The sequence below is a fragment of the Camelina sativa genome, chromosome 3 (genome assembly GCF_000633955.1).
Source record: "Camelina sativa cultivar DH55 chromosome 3, Cs, whole genome shotgun sequence".
Taxonomy (NCBI): Eukaryota; Viridiplantae; Streptophyta; class Magnoliopsida; order Brassicales; family Brassicaceae; genus Camelina; species Camelina sativa.
Window position 1 is genome coordinate 22,468,440 of NC_025687.1, and position 22,576 is coordinate 22,491,015.

Here is a 22,576-nt window from a genome sequence, read left to right on the forward strand (position 1 = left end):
ACAAAAAATTCTCAAACAGTGAGTGTTCAGATTGGACGGAAATGGTCAAGGATAAGCTGCCATCATTTGTGGAACTTGGTAGCACAAAAGACAAAACCTCGTATGCACCAGGTCCCATATATATGGGACGACCCCAACCAAATTAAATTTGGGTATTTTTTTGAACCAAATTAAATTTGGGTATTTTTTTGAACCAAATTAAATTTTAAGACAAGAAGATAGCCATCATCAGTCATTTCTAGTTTAACGTATTATTCAGAGAAGTAGAACCAATGATAAGTGTTCAGATCCCCCAAATTCAAATATTTAAAACTAAAGAACAACAATATTTCATCAAGAATTACCAGACGAAGGACACAACCTTTGGCTACATTTTTACGCACAGCAATTTGGTAATTTTTCTTTACTGCTGACTTAGACCAACAAAGAACCCAAGGCTGGTGTTCATCAGCTTCAATTCCAGCACTGTCCTGAATAAGGGAGAATGCCTGCGGTAAGCCAAGTGGAGCAATGCAATCTCCAGGGGAGATTTGATTTTCGGTGTATTAGACAATCTGACAAATGAAAGTTTTTGAAATGATTCTAGACTTACCATCGTGAACACAGGTCTGGTAACTTTAAAACCAAGAATTTTACAAGATCATCAAGCGAATTATCTGCCCCATATACTTAAATGCCTTTGCTGTTTCCTTCAAGCATTTGTTTTTCTCGTCCCGAGTCCAGTGCTTCATTTCCCAAACGCATCACGTCAGATATAAGATCAAAAAGCAGAGAGAACCTTGGTTTTTTTAGCAATTGAAGGAATGAAGAATTAAAATTTTAGTTGACAGTCTCACCTCCCCAAGCACGTTAAGTTTCTCACGGACGCCTTTAAGTAAGTCTTGTGCATCCCCTTCCCACCTATTGAACTCCATCATCTTTCCTTCCAGAAGCTTCTCAGATACCTTAAATGAATCAATTGATCAGTTACATTTGAAAACTGCGCATATAGAGAAGGGTGACCATGCAATTATGACAGATCTAAATCATGCGATATTGACAAAAGTAAGAATCAGAACATGTTTCCATTTGTTTATGCAACATAACCAACAAAATATATAGAACGTCCAGTCATGATACATCTTGAAAATAAAGACAAAAGCATAGTTCAGCTATTGCTTAAGACCACGTTAGCCTGACTGACTGTTTGCCCCTAACTAATTAGTCGGTTAACAAATTCTTCAACAAACTAATGGATTAAGGATTTCAAGGTGTCTTTACTATGGTACTATTTGATATACTTGTGTGATTATAAGTTAGTCCCAATGAAGAAGAGAAGAAATCTTCTCAGATTCCACCATTGTCATTCTCATGCTTATCGCAACTCTCTCATACCCTGCAAAAATCCCCTTAACCCCAACTCTCTAGTAGTATACCCAACTTCTATTTATAATCTTTAACTCCATCAAACTAGCTGTTACCATCAAATATGCTAGATAAGACCTTATCCAGTTAAAAAAACTCTTCTCTGTTACTCCATGAAGACTTATCAAAGAAACTAACCTTGTTTACAATAACTTGACCACCAGCAATGTGTGAAAAGTAGATACTGTAGAAATGAGAAAGAAACAAAGGTGCACTTTCTCCTGCTAGTTCTTTTAAATACTTTGCATAAGAAACTCCTATGTTACTTGGTTCTGGAATAACCAAATCTTGTCCTCTAAACCATTGTAGATCCTTCTCAAGACTTTCACATCTCTCTAATCCTGTTCTCCTGAAGTAAGCATCTGCACGTTTTCCACATAAACCCAAATCACATTATCAAATCAAAAAAAAAAACTTTCCACATAATCTACCAAGCCTCAGACAATTGCAAGTTTCAACTCTTGAAACTGAAATTAGGTCAAAATCTAGCCCCCAAAAAAAAAAAAAAAAGATACAGATCCTAAACGCAAATCATTAACAAATCATAAACCATAAGCCCAAATCATTACCGTAACTAGATATAATTGTCCATATAATCATATTCATATACCATGCCTAAGCCTGTTGGGAATTGCAATTTTCCACTCTTGAAAATGAAACCATAATCCTGTTCTGAAGTAAGCATTTGCCAAAACCCATAAACCCATAAACATCACCTACTCACAAAGCCGTCCACAGTAATCAACTCTTGAAATTGAAATTAGGTATCAGGGCCAAAAGAGAGAGAGTTTTTCTTACAAGAAACATTCTCAGATTCGTCTACAATTCGTTCAATAGTATCGAAGACAAGCTTGCTATCAACTAAGTACTTAAGAAATCCCTCTTGGCTTGGCCTCCAAGTCTCTCCCTTTACATCATCATCATCATCATCATCGTCTTCTTCTTCATGTTCTTCTTCGTTTTCAGTATTATCACCAGAAAGATGCAATTTTTTTCCACTAGTATTGCGTAACCTCATGGATACGAATCTCATTTCCTCAGTTATCCCAATGTTTTCTCCTGGGTACTGTTTCCTGTACCTTGTTCTCTTCCTCTGTGAAGCCTTTTGCTGTGAAGGTGGTGGTGTTGATGACGAACGACATAAATTGAGAAATTGATTATGTGTATTTGAGATTTTGAACGGGAAAAAGATATAGGTGTGAAGATGAGAGTGAGTGAGCTTATGAGGTGGCTTAGAAGAGAGTACTGGAGGAGTTGGCCTGAGATTGAGAAGAGAAGCCATGGCTTCCGACAACCAAATATATCTTTTTTCTTCTCCCAAGAGTATGAGGTTCCTATATTGTGAAATTTAAAACAAACCAAACGTTTTTTACTAGGCCTTAAAGCCCACCGTAAGTTTGCACAAATAAAGCCCAGCAAGAGGTCAAAGCCGAGGGAGTTTTTAGTGTTGTAAACAACTTGACGGCTGGATTTATCCCTCAGAGGTCAGTGCTGTAGAGGTACAAAATTGACGGCTGGATTTAGTAATGATGGTTCGATATACTTTCAATGTGGTTGTTTGAGTTTGTGATGTAATAGATTGCTCTTGAGAATTTATGTGTTGATCATACGATAACACAGAATTTTGAATACTTCACTGATTTCTTACTTCTTTTTAGTAGGCTCGCTGAGTGATTTCTTCTATGAGAATGTTGTGATCATACCTGTATTTCATTTTTCCTGCTATACCTAAAACTCTTTTTACATAATCTTTTACTTCTAGGTATATTAATGGTTGGAGTCGGCCTAATGCAATTTCCTACATGCCCCCAAGAAGCAGTTTTGTTGCAGAAGTTACTTTTGAGGCAAGTTGTTTGCCAATATTTGATATTGTTCTGCTCAATTCTAGTTTAGAATCACAGAGTCCAATGTTATTTATTCTTGGAATCGTTTAATATTTTGCCTATTTTATTGGCTGCAGGATATCACAGAGGCCAAAGAATTTTTCAAGCACAAAGGGGTCCATGTCGGATCGGACTGACACAAATGCTTACAACGATCAACGATCAGAAGATAGTTTTTGTTATTGACAAAGACCTTAAATGTACTGTTTAGATATTTTGATGTTAAACAGTATTTTTGAGTGATAAGTAAAACGCAAAAGCTTATGCTTTCCAAACACTATCGCAAAAGTAGAACAATTTTAATATTCTCTGTTCTTTTTTTTCATCATTCTGTCTGGACTAATGTCAATGGATGGTGCCAAAAAACCAAGCAGAGTGATTAAACCAAAATAGCTTAGTTGTGAAGAGAAGAGACTATCTTATATTTGAAACATTGTTACACCTGCAAATACCAAACTCTGCAATTTTCTGCATCAGTTGCTTTCCTGCAAATATACATCAACAGGAGCACATCATATGTCGGTAGGAAACAACTTGCATATAGGTCTTGCAATTAGCCAACAAGTGCTTAAAATAAACTTTTTTCTATAAAGCTTATTTCTGCATCTGAATCTGCCGTGATCATATGCAACAATTCCAACCAAAGAAATTCAAAATGTAACAAATTAACTGATAGAGAATGAAAACACACAATCAGATAAACTTAGCATAAGGTGATATTCCAGTAAAAAGTAACATAACAAACATAAACGTCTAAAAATTCAGACAATTGCTGCAATCTGAAATTCCATATGCATAAGATCTATATGTACATAATATAAATAAACTTTTTATCCATATGATATATATTGGTAAGAATGATTCTGAACATGCACCAAAAATTTAGGGATCACTGAAAAAACAAATAAAGCTTCCAGATCAAAGGTTGCAATTGGTGATGATATGGCAAATTTGAAGAACGATGACGAAGTTTGAATCAGGGTGATATGATGAGATAAAACAAAGCAGACAAAAAAACCGGACCATTGTCTGAAGTTCATATAAGAGACCAGAGTTATATACCAACTCCTGATTAGATAAAAAAAACACAGGAAGGTAAGACACATCTATATATGTTTCACAAGGAGAGATCTTAACAACAAAACAAGAGTAAGTAAAGAAAATAAAGCAGATTCAATGTCAGTGCTTTCTAGCCTTCTAGGTCCATGAAACCTGATTTCTGATTTCTAGTCAGGTATACAAAACTGCAAGCTCAATTCAACACAAAATACAAATGTTCTATGGCGAGTGGGGAGATGGAACCAAGAATGGGGATGAGAGGTCTTACTTGAAGTAATGGCTGGGTTGAATTAAACGGTTGTAACAATTTGTTTAATATATTTTAACAATTAAAAATAGAAAATTATAATCAAAGAAAAACTATTATAAACAGATGCAACTGTAATTATTATTTTTCCAGGTGTATCCTCTTTGAAAAAGCTATGCAACTCATGAAATGACTTATGTTACATGTAGTTAAAAAAAAAGATTATATATAATTACATACATATATCTAAAGTATTAGGTAAATCTAGTTACTAAAAAAAAGCAGAATAAATAAATATAAATTTAGCATTATATTATAGTTAAAAAAAGTTACAATTATAACTAAATATAATAAATGTTAATGATGATATATTTCTTGAAAACATGTCATTTGAGTATTCAATGCTAGATTCTTCTAATATATATATATATATATATATATATATAGAACATAATCAAGGATATGCAAACAATACCAAGTCTAAAAAGAGGAGAAAATATGTCTGACAAAAAATTGCCAGAACGTCCAGGCAAACCAGAGTGCGGCTATTATCTTATAACAGGAAACTGTAATCAGGAAAAAAAGTGCAAATACCATCACCCCAAGAATATAACCCCGATAGAACCTGGACTGGCCCTCAATGACAATGGCTTACCCTTAAGACCTAATCAAGCCGTTTGCCCACATTTCAGTCGCTTTGGCCTTTGCAAATCCGGTCCAGCTTGTAAATTCGACCATTCAACCAAACCATCATCATCCTCATCCTCTGCTCGCAAATGATGAAAATGAAACTGATATTCCCTATCTTCCGTTCCGTTTATTCTAAATAAGATTATAATATTTATCCATATATATATGCAAAATCTTGTATTTTATTCACCATTTGTAATAATAATAATATATGAAAGAATGTAATGATCAAGTTGATCACCATGGTTATCAAAAATGTTCAGTTCATGTAACAAGATTGGACTTTTTGTTTCGATTTACTCCAACCAAACAAAGGCCTAATCAAGTTAATAGGCTCCAATAGATCCGTAATGAATGCCTTGAAAATATAAACCCAAAAGAGGATCTTACCTTATTGTTACTGGCACACTGTTTACTTACGAGATTAAACAAGGATCACAACAACAAACACTCTGATGCCAAACTCTAGTTATACAAATGCAATTTGTGAAATTTTTTTTTTGAAAATTGTGAATTTTCATTACTGAAAGGGATTGTAGAAACTACAATTGTTTGTTACATAAGAGAGGCCTTGTCAAAAAAAGATAAAAAGCAAGGGCAAACTGATGAATCATACACGGGTACTTATGCCAAAAAAAGGGTTAGAAATGCCTTAGCCAATCAATTTGTGAAATTTGATGAGGTTAAATGCTAATCTTTACTTTAGCAACCCTCTCATATCATGATCTTGGGGGTAGACACTTTTGACACTTCCTTGGCTGTGTCACCTGCAAGAAGGAACATAATTCAAACCAGTTAGTGAATCCAAAGGCGACTTCTAATCAATGATCATATCGACTCTAACCCCGTTTTGTCTTTGTAATTGATGCGAGCATACATGACTCTTTATCAAACCCCACAAAGGTAGCCTACTTTATATTTGCATATCCAGTCAAAAAAGTAGAGATTTATCGAAATTGTGATCCCTGATTCCACATTATCAACAACACCAGTAGTAGTTCATAGTCTGTTTCTATTCAACAGGTAATAAATAAGAGAGGGTTGGAGACTAGTAAAATTAACCTGACTGAGTGGTTGCTGTGACTTCACCATAGATGGCCTTGAGCGTGGAAAGAGGAATAACCGCGGAAGCACCAGCGGAAGCAGCTTCAGCAAAGAGCTGCTGTTTCCACTCCCACATAGTGACTTTCATTGCCTTGTTAGACTTGGAGAGCGAATCCTTCTGCTCTGCTAAAGCCTCGACATACTTCTGCTGTTGATCAGATCTCAATCCCAAAACCACAAACGATACCCCAAGACAAGTGTTTATGACAGCATTGTTGTTTATTGCTTCCGATAGAAACATCGCAATCTTATTCGCCATTTCTGCCATATCCAAAACTCTAAGATCATCACAACAACAACATGACTAAACTCGACAACAATTTCAGCATTTCGTCTACACAACTTACGACGGAGATAAGATCGGAAACAAAAATAAAATGGCTCACCTGAAACGAAGGTGGGTTGATGGCTACGACGGTGAGGTTTTTGATACGGCGGCGCCGAGAGAGAGAACTCGATTCCGTTTCAGTACTTTTTTAAGTTGTGTTTAGTGATATGACTGTAGTTCTAATTTAATTAGGGGGTAATTTAGGTATTTTACATAGATAAAGACTTTTTGCCAAGTAATTAAAGTACTACAACTACAACAATGGTCATCTAACGATATATTAAAAAAAAAAAAAAAAAAAGTTGTTAAAAGTCGATCGATCATCATCATATTCAAATTGTCGTCTAAAGGCAAAAAAAAAAAAACCACCACACCATCGAAGATTCGGGAACTGAGAATTTCTTAATTCCTCTCTCCTTCCGAAGTTATTTTTTTCTTGTTAGCGAGATAGGTAAGTAAAATGCTTTCCTCTGTTACGAGTTTCTCTTTTTGCTACTTTACTTAAATGTTCAAAAACCTATCTTTTTTTTGAAGGATCGAGGGTTCGAATTTCCTGTCGATTTCTCTATTATGTGAACGAAATCTAGGAATCGATTTCGAGTTTTTTCGAGTTTGAAATCAGTTTCATAGGTTAAAATTCGTTGACTTGTGAAAATTCTAGGTGTACGGAACATATATTTGTCTATTAGTTGTTGGTTTAATCGGTTGATCATGGAGCAGAGTAAGTTGAATTTACATCTTCTGATATTATAGTATTGACTTTACTTGTGGAAATTTTTGTTGATTTTTTCACAATTCTGTTTTTGTTTTGTTTTGTGTGTGTGTGTATATGGTGGACTCAAAAACCTTATCCTGATAACTAAACTATTCATATTTTGGTTTCTACTGATATAACTATTCTTTGGAAGTTTTCTTCTTTTCCCTTCTGTAATTACTACTATGAGCAAAAATCTTGTTTTTGTGTCTGTTACTGCACACAGCATCATGATTAGCGAAATGGAAACTGTTTATTACCTTTTTTAGTTGGTATCTGAACATCCTCTTTGTTATCAAATGAGTCTAAGAAGCTGAACTGTTGGTTGACATATATTGTTTACAGTGTAGTTAGCTCGTGTGAGAGAAGACTGTAATGAGCTGTTTTGGTTGGTGTGGGAGTGAGGATTTCCGTAACTCTGCTGACACCGGACCTAGGCCTGCGCACAACCCAGCAGGTTTCTCAGTTTTTTTCTTTCATATTTCACCTGCGTTACTTGTCTTCAGTGTTTCTCTTAGTGTTCACTCCTTTGGATTCAATATAATTAGGATTTTGATTGTTCTTAAGGTTACAATGGAGGCCACTACCAAAGAGCTGATCCACCCATGAACCAGCCAGTAACTCCCATGCAGCCTATCTCTGTACCAGCCATTCCTGTGGATGAGTTGAAAGATATAACCGATAACTATGGCTCCAAGGCCTTGATTGGTGAGGGTTCTTATGGAAGAGTGTTTTACGGTGTTCTCAAAAGCGGTGGCGCAGCTGCCATCAAGAAACTTGACTCTAGTAAGCAGCCAGATCAAGAATTTCTTTCCCAGGTAGGTGTTATAAAGCACATCATTTCATTTTCTTAGGGGCATTCATCTCGTAAAATATATATATTGCCAAAACGAATCACCCCGGCTTAACGTAGACCTTATGTGTTCTATGTGCAAATGGTCCAGCATCAAACCACTCCTTTGGGAATGTTCTGTCTAGTTTTGTACTAACGTAGAAACTTTTAACAGATATCAATGGTTTCGAGATTGCGACACGACAATGTTACTGCACTTATGGGTTATTGTGTTGATGGCCCTCTCCGTGTTCTTGCTTATGAATATGCTCCTAACGGATCTCTCCATGATACTCTCCATGGTGAGTAACTAAACGTAAACCATTGCTTGGATATGGATCAGTCACTCTCAATACTTAAACATCTGGAAAGTAAGTTACAGCAAGAAGAAACTAATGAAACGTGGTGATCTTTGGTGCAGGCCGAAAAGGTGTCAAAGGAGCGCTGAGAGGTCCTGTTATGACGTGGCAACAGAGAGTTAAAATTGCTGTTGGTGCAGCCAGAGGACTTGAGTACTTGCATGAGAAGGTGAGCCCTCAGGTCATCCACCGAGACATCAAATCCAGTAACGTACTTCTTTTTGATAACGATGTTGCCAAAATTGGTGATTTTGATCTGTCTGATCAAGCCCCTGACATGGCTGCTCGCCTTCACTCAACTCGTGTGCTAGGAACCTTTGGCTATCACGCTCCAGAGTAATACCCTTTTCAAGATTTTCTTTACCCTGAACAGTTATTTTCAGCTTGTTACATTCAGACTAATCTATGGGCTACACGTCTTCACTCAAAAACGTTTGGTTCTCATGCTCTAATGTTATGAAATACTTATTCATTCACATGGATTTCGTTTTTCTTACCCGTACGTGCTATTGCATCTCTCTTCTTGACGAATCTAAAGCTTGAATAATTTTGCTCTTTATCTCAGATACGCAATGACAGGAACGTTGAGCTCCAAGAGCGATGTGTACAGTTTTGGTGTTGTTCTACTGGAGCTCCTTACGGGTCGTAAACCAGTCGATCACACCTTACCGCGTGGACAACAAAGTCTAGTGACATGGGTAATGGTTGGCCCATTCTTCTCTGCTTCTTATTCTGGTTTGCTGCTTCAATAAGAGAGGCTTTTTATGAAGACCAAATTTTTAGTAAACTCATTTAGTCTGTTAAAAATGACAAAAATAGGGTCAAACCACAAATAAACTTAGAATAAAAAGCCCTCCTTAGGCCAAATTTAGGATGTCAAAACAACTTAAGACGCTGGAAGAAGCCAGAATTTTTTCCATATAGATTACTGCGACTCAAAATGTTTTTTAAAAATGAATTATTGTTGCTAAATAATATAGATGTTGTGTGTTGTCTCAGGCAACCCCTAAACTAAGTGAAGACAAAGTGAAGCAATGCGTTGATGCAAGACTACTCGGAGAGTACCCTTCCAAAGCTGTTGCCAAGGTATTAATCCCAAAATTGCTTTCCTGATCATTGTTTCACTAGAACATCCAAGTTTCAACTTAGAAAACTAGTTTATTTGAGTGCTGACATTAGAACCAAACTAGCGAAACCTCAGTTCTGAGGTTACCTTTTCTTGCAAATGCCAAAGAAAACAAGTGATACTTGCAGTCCGCAGTCATCTACATGACGATTGAAACATTTGATGAGTCTGATTTTATTTGCCATATGGTGCGATATAATGACCAGCTAGCTGCGGTGGCTGCACTCTGTGTGCAGTATGAGGCAAATTTTAGACCAAACATGAGCATCGTGGTGAAGGCACTTCAACCTCTTTTAAACCCTCCTCGTTCTGCTCCGCAGACTCCTCATAGGAACCCCTATTGATCAGATATTCAATCCCCATCTCATCTTTTTAAAGATGATTTATCAAAGTGTGTCATACTCTTTTTTCTTCTTTCTGTGTGTAAATTTCTGGGACTTTATCTCATTAACCCTTCATTCAAATCCCACATTTGAAGAGGTATGTATGTCTCTATGTCATTATATTTTTATGTTTACTTTGTGAAGGAGGACGAGCCAAATTTTGTTTGTTTCTCGTAAATTTATTATCTAAAAAAATTCATTTCTAAATTCTCTGATACCATATTTTTTAATATTTAGATGATGTTTTACCACAGGTCTTAGATATGATTATAGGAATTTGCAACACATGTCAAAAGTCAAAACTAACCGAAAATTAAGTGAGCGACATGCTCACTGTTATTAATATATTTTTTTTTGCATATAATGTTAAATTAATTTAAGAAAAATAACGTTTTCTTTACAACCGGTCTAATTCATTCTGAAAATCTAAGAGAATAAAAACAGAACAAAACATTTAAATTGTTACAGAGTTTCCAAAGGCCCTAATATCCTCTAGATGTTAGTCAAACCCGTAGAGCCGCTGCATACCGCATGTCCCCCTCCCTCTGATGCTAGGAGCTTATTACGAACCTCTCTGTCCAGCAAAGCTAGGAGCTGAGTTGCTGGGATGGCTGATGTGCCATGCCTTCTCTCATTTCTCTCTCTCCAGAAAGAGTAGACACAGATCTGAAAGCAATAGCGAACCAAAAAAGACGTAATCCGATCATTGGCAGGCTGTGTGAGAAGATTTGTAACCACACCCCAATCCGTGGAAAAGCCACGAGGAAGAGGAGAAAGAGTAAGGCCTGACCAAACTTCTGCAGAATAGCTACAGCTGAAAAACAGATGATCTTGAGTCTCCGAGTGGTGAGAACCCAGAACACACAACCTAGGTGGACCCGTATGCCATAACATCATCCAATAAGCAGTCGAGAGGCGGTTCCGCATGGCAAGCCAAGTGCAAAAGGAGAAATTTGGCATAGCATGAGGAAACCAAACAATTGTGTACCATGGTATCTGAGGTGAAACAATGCGAGTGTGGTGCCAAGTGTCCTTGGTAGAGAAAGTGTCGGAGAAAGAGTCCCCCTTGCTTCTCCACAACACTGCATCTGGTCTAGAATTGTGCCGACGTTGCAGCTGCTGAGCTAAAGCACTCTCAATGAGATTTAGCTCAGACTCCCGATGGCGGCGCACACGTCGATGACACCAAACCTCAGCCAAGGTAGCAGATTGTTGAATACCAAGGGCAAGAATTCCATGACGCCCTATTCGGTCTATAATACATCCCAACGGAGACCACTTATCGAACCAGAAAGAGGTCCGCAACCCATTCCCCACGTCACACTTACAGAGTCCCCTTCCTGTATTTTAATAATTTACGCCAAATCCACGACCCTGCAGAAACTGTCCCACTAACAGACCAGAAAGATACCCCCTTGAGCAAATTAACTGACACCCAAGTAACCCAAAGGGAGGAGCTATGCGAAATGATTCTCCAGATCAGCTTCAAACAACAAACATTATTAGCCTCTTGTAAGGATCGAAGACCCAAACCACCCTCGTCCTTCGGCTTACAAACATCCACCCAAGCCACTTTTGCCTTATGCGTATTTAACTTTGGACCAGACCAAAGGAAAGCAGAGCAAAGCTTATCAATTTCCCTGATACAGTCTCGCGGGAGGCGAAATGCCGCCATCCATAAATTTGTAATGCTCCAAAGGACTGAGCTGATCAAATTTAACCTCCCAGTAAAAGATAAAGAGCGTGAAGTCTAGGTGCCTATCCGTTTCCTGATTTGAACCAGTAAAGGTTGATAATCAGCTACAGCGAATCGCTTTGTGAGCAAAGGTAGTCCCAAGTATCGGACTGGGAGTTGACCTATCGCAAAAGGAAACCGAGCACAAATATCATGGTGGACCGCCTCTGTGATACCTGCTAAATATAGTGAAGACTTCTCAAGAATGATCCTGAGGCCTGAGGCTTTAGCAAACTCCTCAAACACCTTGATGATACCATCAATTGATGTAACCTTTCCATCCGTAAGGACCATCAAGTCATCCGCAAAGCTGAGGTGAGTAAGGCCCATTGATCGACACCGAGGATGATATCCAAAGCAGCTAGAAGTTGCAGCCTTGTCAAGTTTCCTAGAGAGAACCTCCATACAAATGACAAACAAATAAGGTGAAAGGGAGCAACCTTGCCTCAAGCCGCGGTGGCTACCAAAGTAGCCTGCAAGTTCCCGATTTACTTGAACCGAGAACGAAGCCGTGGTGACACACAGAGTGATCCAGTGGATAAACTCCAGGGGAAAAGCCATAGCATGAAAGGTATTTAGCAAGAAAGACCACTGAATTGATTCAAAAGCCTTGGAGATATCAATTTGTATTGCACAACGAGAGGGACCCATATCCTTGTGATAATGCTTCACCAACTCTGTAGCCAACAAGACGTTTTCAATCAACAACCTATCCTTCACAAAGGCAGATTGGTTCCCAGAGATGAACTTAGGCAGCACTAACTTGAGCCGATGAAGAAGGGGAGTTATACTAAGATGAGATTACTTTGCAAGAAAACAAAACAGTAGTGGCAACTTAACTCATCAACCACCATTGAAGAAGGGGAGTTATACTAAGATGGTGGCTTATCTCTTTCATATCTCATACAGAAACTTCTCAAACAGTTTCATGTGTTCAGATTGGAGGGAAATGGCCAAGGATAAGCTGCCATCATCTTTAGGACTTGGTAGCAAAAAAGACAAACCCTCCAATGCAATTGCACCAGATCCCATAAATAGGGGACGACCCCAACCAAAGTTTGCATCATAGATGGGTAATTTGGCCCAGCTTGTGATTCCCAAATTTGGGCATTTGTATGTATGTGCACCGCGGACCAGTGCTGACAGATCAGGCTGCATCTCCAGGTAGTCAAGAGCAGACCTTAGATACTCATCGTCCATGCGAACTATAATGTTATGAATCATCCATGCAGCATACCATGTTGGCTTTGATAGAAGATCCCCTGCAACAGTCAATGGTGTCGCAGTGAATACCACATTGCCAAAGTAACCAAGTTGTAGCTGCGGGCGAAGTCTGGACCTTCCATCAATTGCAATGTACAGTTTGGTCTCTTGGTCATCTGGAAGTCCGCGCGCTTTACCTACTGCTCTCCAAACGTGTCCAGCCAAGACCTCGTATGAGCTGTAGCTGACAGTGTTCCCATCTTGCTTGGATTTAGCCTTGAGAGCAAGAAGAATCTCACGTGATATTTTGAAAATAGAGACAGTGGTATCATGAGGGCCTGGTTTGGAGGACGAAGGGATCCTCATAGTGGGGGAAGGCTGATATTCAACATGATGAAAAGCAGGCTGAGGCGGGTGCCTAGCGCGGAGGAGGGTCCGATCAATGAAGGGTGGAATGGTAAGGTCAAGTCCACGGGCCATGTCAAACCATGTATTGATAAAATGTAGAGTAGAGGAACCATCAGCCACGTGGTGCTGCAAGCCAACCCCAAGGGAAGCTCCCCCACGTTTAAAGAAGGTCACCTACTTCATCAAGGAACATAGGATCAAGCTAAGCTAAATTAAAGAAAGACAATGTTAGAAACCTAGAACACAAGCCATCAATTTTCAACCTATAAGACGAGGAGCGGTAAAGTTTGTACGCCGACGGAGTAATCTACATTGGGAATAAGCTGGCAGAGAGTGAGGGAAGGAGCGAAGTCCCCAAGATCGTCGATTGCAGAGGGAGTATCAGCGACGACAAAGAGAACCCCGGCGCCATTGCAATCGATCTCGATACGACCATCATTGTCTTTCGTCAAGCGACCAGCCATGGGGTAAAAGGAGACGATGGCCTTGGAAAGAGCGTCCTTGAGGACCTGAGGGTCAAAGAAATTGGAAGCACTGGTGGGTCTGTAGAAGTAGACAGTGGGGCTGTGGTACTTAGCGATGATGAGGTCAACGTGGGAGTTCCAAAGTTTAGTGACTGGGGTCTCGGCGGCAGGCCGGAAAATGGTGGAATCTCGTATGTTAATTTTCATAGATGGGTTTGGACTGTTACAAGATCAAACGCAAAAGAAAAGTTTTATGTTTTAATGACTTTGATCCAAAAAATTGTGTGACATTGGAGGTATATCTTTAGTAAGTGGGAGGAACAAATTATGATGCAGATAAAATCAAAGAAAGAGAATATTCACAAGACCGTTGGCAAAATTCTAGCCATATAAAGGAAAGGAGTTTTTTTGTAAGCCACATGGTTCTTTTGGATACACAAAACTTCAATAACATTTTTTCCCGCCAATGCAATTATGTCTCCATTTTCCACCTAACTATCCAACCATTTCTACAATAGTACGAGCCAAACTTCAACTATAGCATCACTATGTTAATCGCTATCGTCTAATGATATTAATGCACAATATTCTTGTAGTACATGTAGAGATATATGACACAAGCTATATTATGCCATGTATCATAAACGTACTTTTGTATAGATATATCAGAAACGTACATATAGAGATATATGACACAAGCTGTATTATACGAAACATTTTGCCATATGTATAAGAAACGTACTTTTGTTGATAGCTTGCGTCATATCTCTATGACCATGTACATTACGGTAGTATTATAGCCAACAATATCATACTGTAAATAGGATGCGTATACGTACTTGACTATAGTATATTAGTAGAGTTGATTAGTTTCTAGAACTATTCGCAATGCAATTAAGTGGGTGGCACAATATTCAGAAGACGTTGGCAAAATTCTAGCCATATATGAATACCCTAAGTTGAAAGGAAGGAATTTTTTTTTTATGAATACCCTAATTTTTGTAAGCCTCATGTTCTTTTGGATATACAGACTTCAGCCGACAATGCGATTACGTCTCCCTTCCGTGCAACTGTCTTTATTGCTAGCGCCACATAATAGGGACCGAAGAAAAATAAAGCTGTAAACACAATTTGCTTATGACCCCAAGCATGTGGGGATACTGTCAGATGTTAACAATGACGGGACGCTGGGACCATTTTTTCCATCGCTGGATAAAGCAGCGACTTGTTTTTGTTAGTCATGACTTAATTAAGTTACGTTAAGTGAAAAATGTGGTCAAAAGTCATGACTTGTTGAAAAGTCGTTTACGTCAAAAGTCACAAGTGAAAGCCACGAGTTTTAATCCTTTTTAATATTTCGTTTTGTTTTATCAAATTTCAAGTATATACATATATTATATAGACGTAGTCATGGCAGTGTAAATACCACTAGTTTCAGTTATATAGACGTAGTCATGGCAGTGTAAATACCACTAATTTTCAAAGATTAGATAAAACAAATGAGCAAGATTTAATAAAATTTTCTAAACAATTTCTTAGAATCCTTCATTTTTTACTTTCTAATTTTCTATGATTTTTTTTTTAAATCAGCAAGATTTTTAAAAACAAAAAGTCATTAAAATTCTTTCTAAGTCCTAAACCAATACCCCCAGAGTTATTAGATTGTGATTTGTAAAAAGTCATTTAAAATCTTAACAAATCTGGGTTATTGGATTCAGACTTTTATAAAATCATTAAAAGTTTTGTGTTATTCAATTAAAACAAAAGAATCTAGGATTATTAATTATTTTAATTATTATGTTATTGGTTCATGATTTTAGACACTTTCTTTACACTTTCTCGACATATCTCGATGATATCAAGATGGACAGAGAGGAGTTCTCTTCTTTTTTCTTATCTTTTATTCCAAGAAATGTAAATGTAAAAACAGATTTTTTGGCACGCTATGCGCGCACGTCTCCGCATAATGTTCTGTATGTAAACAATTTCCCTTCGCATTGGCTCCTCTGAGCGAATCTTTAAAAAAAAAAAAATATAAGGATTGTTCGGAGGACTTTACAAGATTTTAGAAAACTTATCAACAAAAATCTCTAGCAATCTTTAACAATCTTTCACTTATTCACTTTTAATGATTTTGTTGAATCTTCAAAAATCTTCATAAATCTCAAACCAATACCACCCCTTACTCTTTCTTCCTTTATTGATTACAGTTTTTTACTCAGCCAGAACCAACCAGCCACTTTTTTTTGGTGATTTTCAAAAGGAATATTTGCATTCTAACACACTTTTCTATAAAAAATAACATTCTAACACAATTTTAAACCACCACACACTTTTTTTTATAGTGTTTTACTTTCTTACCATTTAACTCTCTCCAAACACATTACTTCCCAACAATACATCCTTCTTTTAATTTTTATTTTTTACTCTATTTCCTTTCCTTTATCTTTTTTCCTCACCCTCTCTAACTCTCTCTCCATCTCCAAATAATTTTTATTTTATTTGTTTATCTTACTCCCTTTCTTTAATATATATGTTTGAATAATCTTGAGTGGTAGATAACAATATATATATTCCTTAGCCACATTTATATCTTTTTTTAATTTTGCATTTTGATATATTTATCATCTGCAAAATCAAATCCATATGCTTATATGTTTATGATTATTTAGTTTCATGTTCAATATATTTAATATCATCCATCAAATCTTTTTCATTTGTTATTGACCATCAGTTTTATGTTTTCTAGTAAAAATTATTCAGATTTGGCTACATTTGTTACAATTGCTATGAAATTAAATTTATGATTATTGTTTATGATCTAAAATTTAGGGTTTAGGGTTTAGGGTTTAGGGTTTAAGGTTTAGAGTTTTAGGGTTTAGAGTTTTAGGGTTTAGAGCTTAGAGGTATAGGGTTTAGAGTTTAGTATATAATATAATTAACGGTTTCATGCTTAGGTTTTTAGGGGATATGATGAGGTTAAAATTGTTTGAAAGTTAACAATGACTACTTCACCAACACAAATAGTTTTTACTGGACGTGTATAACTTAGCGTCCATGTGGACTTAATTTTATGGACATGAAAGATTAAAATCGTTTGATAGTTTACCATGACTATTTTACTAAACCACAAGTTGTTTAATTAATTAGGTATTCATATGTTTTTTTCTCTGGTCATCCAAAAATAAGTATCCATCTATGCATTTTAACCATCCACATAATAGCGAACAACATCAATGAATTTGAAAATTTATAAAGAATGTAATGCAAGATATCAAAAATTTGGTCTAAATTAATCTCATTCGGATATTTTAAAATTAAGAAATTTTCGCCAAACACACTTGTTTGAGTTTTTCTTGCATGGTTTGGCAAGAGAATTCAAAAAACCTCTTATCAAAACCATCTCTTATTTATTTCTTCTTTTACTTTACCAAATCGTAACAAAAAAAAAAATCCCTTCCGAGACATCGACGGTCGGCGCTACACTCTTCAATGGTAGGTTTCCTCGGAACTTTAATTCTACCTTCTTCGCCCTTCCACAACCACCGTCTTGCCAATTCAATTCGTTCCTCGAATCCCGAAACCTCTCCTTCTCTTCATTCTCTTCTTCTTCGACAGCTTATCTTCCTTCACTAGAAAACTTCTCATCAACTAAAGGTGAGTCCATTTTAAATTATTGAAGGTTTGTCTACGGTTCGTTAGGAAAATTAAAAAATATATATAATTTTTGGCATTCAACATATTTATATCATATTTAAGGTCTATTTAAACCAATGTCTCTAATTTCTCATGGAGCTGGATGTGTTTTGTAGGAAATGGGAGACCATTTCACAACATTGACAATGTCATCAAAGCTGCAAACATAATGGTAGATGAGCATGGACTTCATTTCCCTATTTCTACCCTTATTAAAATAAAATAAAATAAAAATAAAAATGAAAATGGAAATAAGTGTCTCGAACACAGGCAGATAGACAACATATTTCACCAGACTTCAACAGATTTGTCTACAGACTTCACCAGACTTATTTACAAACTTCACCAAACTCTCTAGACTTCAGCAAATTTGTCTACATATTTCACCAGATTTCTCTAGACTTCAATAGACTTGTTCATAAACTTCACTAGACTTATCTACAAACTTTACAAGACTTCTCTAGACTTTCCAAGACTTGTCTACAGATTTAACTAGAATTCTGCATACTTGTCCAGACTTCATGATTCAGTTCAACACAGAGATATCCAAAAATCACTTCCTGCTTTTTTTATTCCGATTAAGCTAGAATTCAAGCAAAAGACTCCAAATCTAGCACATCGTTTCCACATCAAAAAGACACAAAAAAATTTGAACAGAGGACTCATGCGACAATATCTTTGTCCTCCCTTCAAAATATTTCTTTTAAGAATTTTCAAGAAAGTATGATACAAAACCATTACTAGACACAATAGGGGGATGAAGATTAAGGGTGGCCTAGTCATTCATATTTAAAGTTTTCTTACTCTTCTTGATACATATAATTAACTAAAGAATCTCGAATAGTTATCAAACCAGATATGTAGTGACCAGTATCAAGGGATATGAATCCAAAGAAAAATTTTGCTAAAAAGGACTGGAAATAACTTGGAAAGGAGGGGAAGGAAAAATAATAGAGAACGACCAGGAAAGTTAGGTAGAAAAATCTCTAAGTCGGGAAATGGCCAATGACCAAGGATCAGAGGTGTACTACCGAGCCAATGAAGAGGATGACCAATGGTCTAAGGGGGAACTTAAACGAAAATTCATAGAAACCATTAAAAGGACGAACCATCGCGATAGAAACAAGAAAGGACGAAGAACGAACGGTGAAATTATCATGGCCTTGTACAGATGGACCAGCCATTGTACCAAGGGAGCGTCGCGGGTAATTCATGGTACGTACCAAGTACGTCAGGACTAGAGGAAGAATTGAGTAAAGGAGACTAGTCCGATAAGAGAACTGAACTGTGGAGTTATTGTCGAGAAAATTGTCCAAGGACCGTACCAGGGTCGGACATCGCGTACGATACGGGCAGGAGATGGACTGTATGGACAATAGCCGAGCTATGCCAACCGTGGGTACCATGCGTACAAGAGAGGGGGAATAAGTTCTCCGTTGCCACAGTTTTAATTTGATTGGCCAAGGCAATTAAATAAGCAGAAGAAATGCCAAGAGTCTTGGGCGAGTGAGTGTTATGCACTCGCGAGAGTGGGCATCACGCGCACGTGATTGGCTACGCAGCCAACACGTGGTGACGCATGCTCCTCCACTCTCCACGCCAAGTGTTGCTCAGTTTTGCACAAGTGTCTCGAGTGAAGGAGAAGAAGCTTTGCCTAAAAATACCATCTCTTGGCTTCATTTGTGACTCAACACTAAAAAGAAATCTCTCCGTGAGATTTGAGAGAAAGTTGAGAGCTTTTCTGATCAAGAGGAGGAAGAGAAGGAGAGTTCGTCGGAGGTAGAGGCTGAAGGAGAGGCGAAGCTTGACTCAATCAGATCTCTGCCTAAATCACTGTGAGTTGCGGTTTTGTGTGTAGGAGGATGCATGAGTTTGGTAGCTCATGTATCTCTTTTTGATATTTTTGTTTGTTGCATGTTCATCTTATTAGATTGCATATCAACTAAGCTTAAGATCTAAGAGTATACTATCATGCATTCATTCATTTAAGTGAATGTGGTCTTAAGGTGGATTGAAATGAACATGCATGCTTAAAAATATGAGAGTGAGGTCAGATCTGGATGAGATCTTGAGATGGAAAAATTGATTTGCAATAAAAAAAAAAAGGTTGAGCTTGCATGCATGATCAAATCCGAGTGGATGAACATGCATGCATAATTTTAAAATTTATACCGATTTAAAAGAATTGAAATGAGGTGATTTGAAGAGTTAAAAATGCAATAATTTTTCTTGCACAATTTTGGGATTAAAATGGACCGCATGCATGTTAAAAAGTATGGAAAAATTTGTGACTAACACATGCATGTTAAAAAAGAATATTTAAGAATTTATGCACAATAGTTTCTTGTATATATAATCGATTGCATGCATGTAGAATAACCTTAAGTTGCTTCTTAAAGATTTTTGGTGAAATTTCTTGCTTGATTTTCTTGCATGCATTGCTTGATTTCTTGCTTGAAATAATTTTGTGGAGTTTAAGTACTTAATTCTTTGTGTCGGTAGACTTAGAATAGTACTTGTCTAGCTAGTTCACATAAGTCATGTTGGACTAGTAATTGATTTCTATCCCCAAAGAGAATGAGATGGTCCGGCAAGTGAACATTTGCGATCTTGTGGCAAGGACAACCGGTGTCTAGCTAGCTACTAGCTTGATCTAATGCATGACGATGCAACTAAGTGGTGAACCGGTTGGTAACCTTTGTGGTTTCAACGCGGAGTGGGTGTGAGGGGATGGGACAGAATATCACTGGGCCCTAGGTTGTGTATGTGTGTAAAGTTGATGTGCGTGGTTTTTATCACTTCAAATCTTTTACCTTAAAAGACCACACAACTGCTGCAAGTGCACAGCTAATCGTTTGTAGTATTTAAGGATCGATCCCACACAGAGAGAGTTGTTGGTTAGAGAATCCGTCGGAAGAGATGTAAGGCAAGGACTCAAAAAAAATGGGATTTTGGTTGTCAAGGTCGTATTAAGCAATAAACGTAAATAAAAATGCAAGTCAAATAAATAAAACAAGCGTTGGGCATCAAGGGATATCGCAGGGGTTTGATGATCTATCTATCTAGGAAAGTTTAGGATTAATTTGTTTATCTAAAACTCGGACTACGAAACACGAATGAACCGTTAACTTATAGTTCACAAGCTAATCGTCTAAGATCACTATACTCCGTTACTCAACTGTCGCAGGCAACGACGCATAGATCAAAGCATTTTAAACAGGTTCGATTCTTAATCCATGAGATTCCATAGGTAAGGGGTATGTGCTTCCTATGACTCCTCACACATCTAAGCAAGGTCAAGCACACATGCAAGCTTTTGGCAAAGCACACACACTTAAGATCATAGTTAGTTCATGAGGCTAACTTAAAGCATTAAGCAAAGACTTAGAATTAAAGTATAGAATAAACTAGAATATAAATCTAACAAACCCTAAAAATTGCCACCTAAACTAAGATCATCTCTCCCCCCTTTGATTTTCCCTTTAAACCCAACTAGAAAACTACTCTAACATGTTTAAGAGAATCATCAAAGCAAGGTTTAAATAATTCATAAACATAAAAGAATAAATAGAGAAAAGGGATTTAGATATTACTTCAATGATTGTCAAACAAAGTGCATGCCAAGGGGCGGCGTAGGAATGTTCTAGAACGTGGTGAAGACTTGGACTGGGCCGCCGTGGTGGTCGCTGGTCAGGCCTTCAATAAAAAAGCCTATTGGCTGAATGGTTCTCCTTACGTCGGTTTATAACACGTCTCGGTAAATCGGGCATAACTTCCTGATGAGTGAACAGCTTGACTTGATTCCACTTCGAGGTGAAAGATGACTCTCTCAGATTTCCATAAAAACCAAGTACGTCGAAATGTGAGTTGTAGAAGTTCTTCAAAAGTTTCCCGTACTATAAAGCTCTGAATCTGTCCTGAAACGTATTTTCCTTGTCTTTTGGTCTTTTTTGCTATAAAACCTGTAAAACCTTCTTGAAACCTAAAATACTTGATAATAGACATTAAAGCCTTGAAATCATACTAAAAACTTCCTAAATGCATACTAAAACTATAGCTAAAATGGGTAAAATAATGATGTTATCAACTTCCCCAGACTTAGACTTTGCTTGTCCTCAAGCAAATAATCAGAATAAATCATGGAAAAGAGGTTTTGAAAATAATGGGAATTCATTTATCTTTGGGGATATTGTCTTTGCACTCTTCTTCGCCTTTACATTAGGAACTTACATTTGTAATCCACCATGAGAGTCATCAACGCTCCCACAATTCTTTAGAGTCTCCAGAATCTCCATTGTCATCTCTTTACATAAATTAAAGCAATAATAAAAAGTGAAATCTTACCAAGGGAAAATCGATCAATGGCTATTGACTCTCTTCAAGCCAAGACTTTTTTCATATGATTCTTTTCTTCTCTCTTTTCTCACTTCTTTTTTTTTTTTTTTAATCAAAGATGTAGGCGAATAATGGGGTCATCGGTAATTTACCTACCCCTCGCTTCCAAGCTTTGTGTGATCATTTGACTCAAGAGTAGAATAATGAGGTCACATGTAATTTACCTACCCCTCTAAACTGATCAAAATCATCTTATCTTTTATTCTCTTTTTTTTTTTCTTTTTTTTTTTTAGTATTGAAGGGAAGAGAAAGGGGAACATACTTTTGAATAAGTGCAATGTCTTGTGTGGCTTGAATGTAGAGATCTAGTCCAATGTATGCCAAATCCCTCGGCTTGATAATTAAGTCCGGTTTAGGTCCTATAAAAGTTAGAGACAACGTTAGATCATATGAATATCCATATAATAGGGACTTTGGCGATTGTTGAGTTGGCTCACAGTCTTTCCAAACTCTGGTTCTGTTGTCAAGCATAATCAAGATTCATAAGAGTGTTAATCCAAATCAAA

The 22,576-nt window shown here is 37.2% G+C and overlaps 4 protein-coding genes and 1 pseudogene across 11 annotated transcripts; 2 read left to right on the forward strand and 3 right to left on the reverse strand.

The window, feature by feature from the left end:
* Positions 231-2,711, reverse strand: LOC104777730 (probable inactive heme oxygenase 2, chloroplastic). Of its 4 annotated transcripts, none has more exons than XM_010502036.2 (5): positions 2,203-2,711; positions 1,543-1,766; positions 837-944; positions 593-725; positions 231-465 (listed from the first exon to the last, which is right to left on the reverse strand). In XM_010502036.2, exons 1-4 carry the CDS (start codon positions 2,684-2,686, stop codon positions 633-635), a joined length of 909 nt encoding a protein of 302 aa, XP_010500338.1. In that variant the 5' UTR covers positions 2,687-2,711; the 3' UTR covers positions 231-465; positions 593-632. The 4 variants fall into 4 exon arrangements, with proteins under 4 accessions (XP_010500338.1, XP_010500335.1, XP_010500337.1 ...); XM_010502033.2 differs by having other exon boundaries at positions 231-470; XM_010502035.2 differs by having other exon boundaries at positions 231-488.
* On the forward strand, positions 5,063-5,642 carry LOC109132286 (zinc finger CCCH domain-containing protein 13-like). The gene has a single exon (XM_019243884.1). The coding sequence runs from the start codon at positions 5,092-5,094 to the stop codon at positions 5,371-5,373; it is 282 nt and encodes a 93-aa protein (XP_019099429.1). The 5' UTR covers positions 5,063-5,091; the 3' UTR covers positions 5,374-5,642.
* Positions 5,694-6,875, reverse strand: LOC104777731. Its single transcript, XM_010502037.2, has 3 exons — positions 6,774-6,875; positions 6,346-6,648; positions 5,694-6,050 (listed from the first exon to the last, which is right to left on the reverse strand). The coding sequence occupies exons 2-3, from the start codon at positions 6,644-6,646 to the stop codon at positions 5,998-6,000; spliced, it is 354 nt and encodes a 117-aa protein (XP_010500339.1). The 5' UTR covers positions 6,647-6,648; positions 6,774-6,875; the 3' UTR covers positions 5,694-5,997.
* LOC104758116 (pto-interacting protein 1) lies at positions 7,019-15,326 on the forward strand. Of its 5 annotated transcripts, none has more exons than XM_010502041.2 (8): positions 7,019-7,166; positions 7,815-7,926; positions 8,037-8,287; positions 8,477-8,603; positions 8,723-8,996; positions 9,226-9,364; positions 9,660-9,746; positions 15,010-15,326. In XM_010502041.2, exons 2-8 carry the CDS (start codon positions 7,845-7,847, stop codon positions 15,073-15,075), a joined length of 1,026 nt encoding a protein of 341 aa, XP_010500343.1. In that variant the 5' UTR covers positions 7,019-7,166; positions 7,815-7,844; the 3' UTR covers positions 15,076-15,326. The 5 variants fall into 5 exon arrangements, with proteins under 5 accessions (XP_010500343.1, XP_010500341.1, XP_010500340.1 ...); XM_010502039.2 differs by lacking the exon at positions 15,010-15,326 and adding an exon at positions 9,993-10,339 and having other exon boundaries at positions 7,020-7,166; positions 7,820-7,926; XM_010502038.2 differs by lacking the exon at positions 15,010-15,326 and adding an exon at positions 9,993-10,339 and having other exon boundaries at positions 7,021-7,166.
* On the reverse strand, positions 10,487-14,295 carry LOC104777732 (annotated as a pseudogene).

Bases quoted from the DNA above. Each gene is read 5' to 3' on its own strand.
- LOC104777731 (XM_010502037.2), bottom strand. From the start codon at position 6,646: ATGGCGAATAAGATTGCGATGTTTCTATCGGAAGCAATAAACAACAAT. The intron at 6,051-6,345 runs GTTAATTTTACT...TCCTTCTTGCAG, and splicing joins CACAGCAACCACTCAGTCAG to GTGACACAGCCAAGGAAGTG.
- LOC104777730 (XM_010502036.2), bottom strand. From the start codon at position 2,686: ATGGCTTCTCTTCTCAATCTCAGGCCAACTCCTCCAGTACTCTCTTCT. The intron at 1,767-2,202 runs GTAAGAAAAACT...GAAAACGTGCAG, and splicing joins CGAATCTGAGAATGTTTCTT to ATGCTTACTTCAGGAGAACA. The intron at 945-1,542 runs GTTAGTTTCTTT...GATTCATTTAAG, and splicing joins GTCAAGTTATTGTAAACAAG to GTATCTGAGAAGCTTCTGGA.
- LOC104758116 (XM_010502039.2), top strand. From the start codon at position 7,845: ATGAGCTGTTTTGGTTGGTGTGGGAGTGAGGATTTCCGTAACTCTGCT. The intron at 8,288-8,476 runs GTAGGTGTTATA...AACTTTTAACAG, and splicing joins ATCAAGAATTTCTTTCCCAG to ATATCAATGGTTTCGAGATT. The intron at 9,747-9,992 runs GTATTAATCCCA...TATAATGACCAG, and splicing joins CTTCCAAAGCTGTTGCCAAG to CTAGCTGCGGTGGCTGCACT.
- LOC109132286 (XM_019243884.1), top strand. From the start codon at position 5,092: ATGTCTGACAAAAAATTGCCAGAACGTCCAGGCAAACCAGAGTGCGGC.